At 42.3% G+C, this 4,582-nt stretch overlaps 1 protein-coding gene across 1 annotated transcript; it reads left to right on the top strand.

The window, feature by feature from the left end:
- The first annotated feature begins 249 nt into the window (after window positions 1-249).
- LOC110525663 (E3 ubiquitin-protein ligase NEURL3) lies at window positions 250-3,613 on the top strand. Its single transcript, XM_021605995.2, has 4 exons — window positions 250-347; window positions 1,352-1,852; window positions 2,472-2,657; window positions 3,035-3,613. Exons 1-4 carry the CDS (start codon window positions 287-289, stop codon window positions 3,187-3,189), a joined length of 903 nt encoding a protein of 300 aa, XP_021461670.2. The 5' UTR covers window positions 250-286; the 3' UTR covers window positions 3,190-3,613.
- The last annotated feature ends 969 nt before the right edge of the window (window positions 3,614-4,582 follow it).

Genomic DNA, 4,582 nt, shown 5'->3' with positions numbered 1-4,582 from the left:
TGCTTTAAAAATATACAAATGTTACTGTTTTCAAAGATCCCAAAGTGTTGGATGAAACAGAAAATGGTGTTAGATAAAACAAATGAAAACATGGTCTCTTCTGTTAGAATGTAGGTACTTTTCCAAAGTACTGTCCTGCCCCTTAGCCCTCCCATTTCCTTTCCTTGTGATGAGAAATCTTTTGTGTATAAACTACAGGCACGTGGGCAGACAGAGGAGTATAAAGCCTGTGAACACTCCCACCACCTCAGAACTACTCAAACTACTGTAGGTGTACTATGTGGCTATGCATTACAATACAGAGGATACGAAGAGCAACATGTATCAGATGGTCAGCAGAAGCCTTGGTAAGGATCGTCTCTTTATTGATGAATGATGACAACTGTGTTGTAATTGTAATATGAGGAAAGTCTACTTCTAGTATATTTTCATAGATGTAGACCAACCACTTATATTATAATGGTCTTATGTAAAGTGGATCTTTATATCTACAAAAGTTACAATATTTTTCCTTCAATGAATCATGCACATTTACATCAAGGGATTCTGGTAGGCACAGATAACAGTAAAGCTTGTCATTCACAACACTGACATACTATACATGGCAGTTACCCATGGATGTGGCAGATCCTCGAGGAAGAACAACCTGTCATTTACGATATACAATTGAATAAGAGATTTTCTGGCAACCAGCCATACACTCTGTTTTCTTTTTTAAAAGTGTTATTATGGCGAGACTAGGAATTAGATTTACTAGTGACAAGAACTCTGCTATCCAGAGGCTTCTCTGGTCCAGGGTGAGAGGGGGCTAAATTATTATTCATGTGAATGAATGATTTAATTTGAGACACAAGTTTAGGACAGGTTAATGGGAAGATACAATTTAATGTAAGACAAATCAGATAATTGTTTAGGGCACTGTAAACAGGAATGTGATGTAAACAAGACTCTTCCTTAAAATGTATCTATCAACATAGTGTAACCGCCTTTCTTGCTGGCATTGTTAATGCAAAACTAAAATAATAATAACACTAATATAATCTCATCTCCTCTTTTGCAAGTAACATTCAGTATTTGTATTGATCAGTGAATGAGAATTGCTGTCATTTAAGATTATTTGACAAAAGCCTTTCCTATACCGAGGCAATCAACTTTGTTGGCTTGCATAGAATCAATTCCATAAAGCAGTAAAGCAGTTTCAATCTCAGTCACATTCAGATATTCATTTCTATGTTGTTTTGATCATTTTAATCATTATGTCTGTCAACAACAGCTATCTTTTTCATCCCTGACTGAGGTACTGTAGCATTCAAATGATTAGCCCTACTTCCCCTTTTCAAATCTTCTTTAGAGCCTGAGCCAGCACACGTTTGTGGACCCCGCTGCCTGGGCCCCTTGACCTTCCATAGGGAGGCGGTGGGGGCTTTGGTAAGCCTGAGCCAGGGAGCTAGACGGGCAGACAGGACTGGGGACACCTTCAGACATGGCCTGGTGTTCAGCAGCCGCCCAGTACAGCCCCAGGAGAGGGTGTGTCTGCGAGTGGAGCGGTGTGGGCTGAACTGGTGTGGAGCCATGCGTATAGGCTTCACCACTGTACCTCCAATTGCCAGAGACTTGCCCTCCATGGCCATCCCAGACCTCACAGACACCCCTGGACACTGGGCCGCTCCTGTGCCTGAGATGTGCTGCCTTGCAGGCTCAGAGCTGGAGTTCTGGGTCTCCTATGGCGGTACATTGTATTTCAGGAATGCCAACGGCCGACAACACAAACTGCTGGAGGGAGTAGACCTCAGCTGGCCCCTGTGGGCCATGATTGATGTGTATGGGCAGACCTGCTCTGTGCTCTTACTGGGTAAGTTCAGAAATCAGTGGAACATGTATGAATGAACAGTCTGTCTGTCCTTCTCATTTGATCTATTAGTTTAACTTTTTACTGCAGTGGGCTAAATCATTGTCACACAGAGTGATTCTTGGTAGTCTTAAACAAATCTTCTTTGAAACAAAAGTATACAGCTCACACACATGGTTATGGGCTTAAAAAAATAAGACACGTACCATGTCAGATATAGAGTTAAAATGTTACATTTTCAGTTTGCATCCCAATATTATGCTATACATACGTCACTGTCACGACTTCTGCCGAAGTCGGTCCCTCTCCTTGTTCGGGCGGTGTTCGGCGGTCAACGTCACCGACCTTCTAGCCATCACTGATCCATTTTTCATTTTCCGTTGGTTTTGTCTTGTCTTCCTTCACACCCGGTTCCAATCTCATCAATTACATGTTATGTATTTAAACACTGGATTTTTGTCAGGTTTTTAATAATAATCTTTACTAATTATGAAATTATGAAAACTATTAATATCATTCCCCCCATGAGGCCAAAGATGGCACTTTTGGTGATTGATTGAAGGAAGGTGCTACTGATGTCCAACTGTCAGGGGCTAACTACATATCTGGTTATCTCTTGTAGGTTCGGAGAAGAAATACTTTTTGTGTAATCGAAAATCCTGTCCTGCTCCTCAACGGCATTCCTCCTGTTCTGCTCATCAGAGACATGCCTCGCTCAACGTAGACAAATATGTGAATGTGAAGCAAATGTGTGATGACAGCCATGACAGATATCCTCTTCCATGTCCAGCCAATAAGCAGACATCAAGTAAGCCTCATGATACAACAAACTCTATCTTGTTTTAGAACTTTTAAATGAAAAATATCCTTCATGTGAATGTAATTGCTTGATAACTCATCTAGCTATTCTTAAAATAATAATGTTCAATACTATTTCAAACCAAACATTTTTCCAAGGCTAACATTTTACACACATGTACTATTGTGTGGCTAAACATTTATTGAAACATCTAAGCCATGCTGCTTCAAGGACATACTGTAGCTACAGTACATGTTAGCCTCACACAGGAGAGAGCAGCCTTCTGGACACCACACCACCAACCACCCTAACTTCAAAGCCGTGCCGAGCCGAGTCCCACTTGACCTTACAGGTCATGTAACTGAGCGCATCTGTTCTGATTGCAGACTGTGAGAGTGTAGAGGACTGCGCAGTGTGTATGAGCCAGAAGGCCTGTATCAGCCTGCGGTGTGGCCACCAGTGCCTGTGTCTCCAGTGTGCCACCAGAGTGATCCAAGAGTTTGGAACCTGCCCTCTGTGTCGCCAGAACATCAAGAACTAAACACCACCAGGCACAGACCATCACATGACAAACTGATATGATGATATGATCAAATGCTGTTGAGGTACAACCAAAATAAGACTGAGAAGAGGAAGAAATGAAAATGCACAATCTACTGAAAAGATAATGAATGTGACCTGCCAGATATGCTGCTATTGGCATAAATTGCACAAAAAGACTTGAATGTGCAAAGCTATATTTTTTTGTACATGTACTTTACTTGACTGTGGTCTATTACTATAAGAGTGACTTCCTGTGCTGATAACTATTCTGTTTGATATATAACTGTTTTAGGACCATATATCAATCGCTGACTTTTACCCATACTGTCTACTTTTTGTATCTGTTATTTAAGACATGTTGTCTGTTGTAGAAATATATATGTGTTTTTATATGTGTAATAAAATCCATGAACATAACTGCTACTGGGCCTAGTGTGGACTGCTCACTTCGTGAAGTAATATTAATGCTGCTCACCATGTTACATATTTCTCATTATAAAATGTAATTACAAAGACATTTAATAACACAGAGTTACTGATTATCTGCATGTCAACATATTTTCGGTCTCTGTTTAGGGCCGTACGCTTTTGAATAACCTAGTCCTAGTTCATGTCCACATCGAGGCTCAACCCTAACCACAACACTAACCCTAAACCTAGTTCTAGTTCATGTCCACATCCAGGCTCAACCCTAACCACAACCCTAACCCTAACCCTAACCCTAGGAACATGTCCACATCCAGGCTCAACCCTAACCACAACTCTAGCCACAACCCTAACCACAACACTAACCACAACCCTAACCACAACTCTAGCCACAACCCTAACCACAACCCTAACCCTAGTTCATGTCCACATCCAGGCTCAACCCTAACCACAACCCGAACCACAACCCTAACCCTAGTTCATGTCCACATCCAGGCTCAACCCTAACCACAACCCTAACCCTAGTTCATGTCCAAATCCAGCTCAACCCTAACCACAACCCGAACCACAACCCTGACCCTAGTTCATGTCCACATCCAGGCTCAACCCTAACCACAACCCTAACCCTAGTTCATGTCCACATCCAGGCTCAACCCTAACCACAACCCTAACCACAACCCGAACCACAACCCTAAAACTAGTTCATGTCCACATCCAGGTTTAACCCTAACCACAACACTAACCCTAGTTCATGTCCACACTCCACCTCAACCCTAACCACAACACTAACCCTAGTTCATGTCCACACTCCAGCTCAACCCTAACCACAACCCTAGTCCTAGTTCATGTCCACACTCCAGCTCAACCCTAACCACAACCCTAACCCTAGCTACATGTCCACACTCCAGCTCAACCCTAACCACAACCCTAACCCTAGCTACATGTCCACACTCCACCTCAACCCT

This window comes from Oncorhynchus mykiss, chromosome 6 (genome assembly GCF_013265735.2).
Source record: "Oncorhynchus mykiss isolate Arlee chromosome 6, USDA_OmykA_1.1, whole genome shotgun sequence".
NCBI classification, from domain to species: Eukaryota; Metazoa; Chordata; class Actinopteri; order Salmoniformes; family Salmonidae; genus Oncorhynchus; species Oncorhynchus mykiss.
This window is presented reverse-complemented; position numbering and strand designations above follow the sequence as displayed.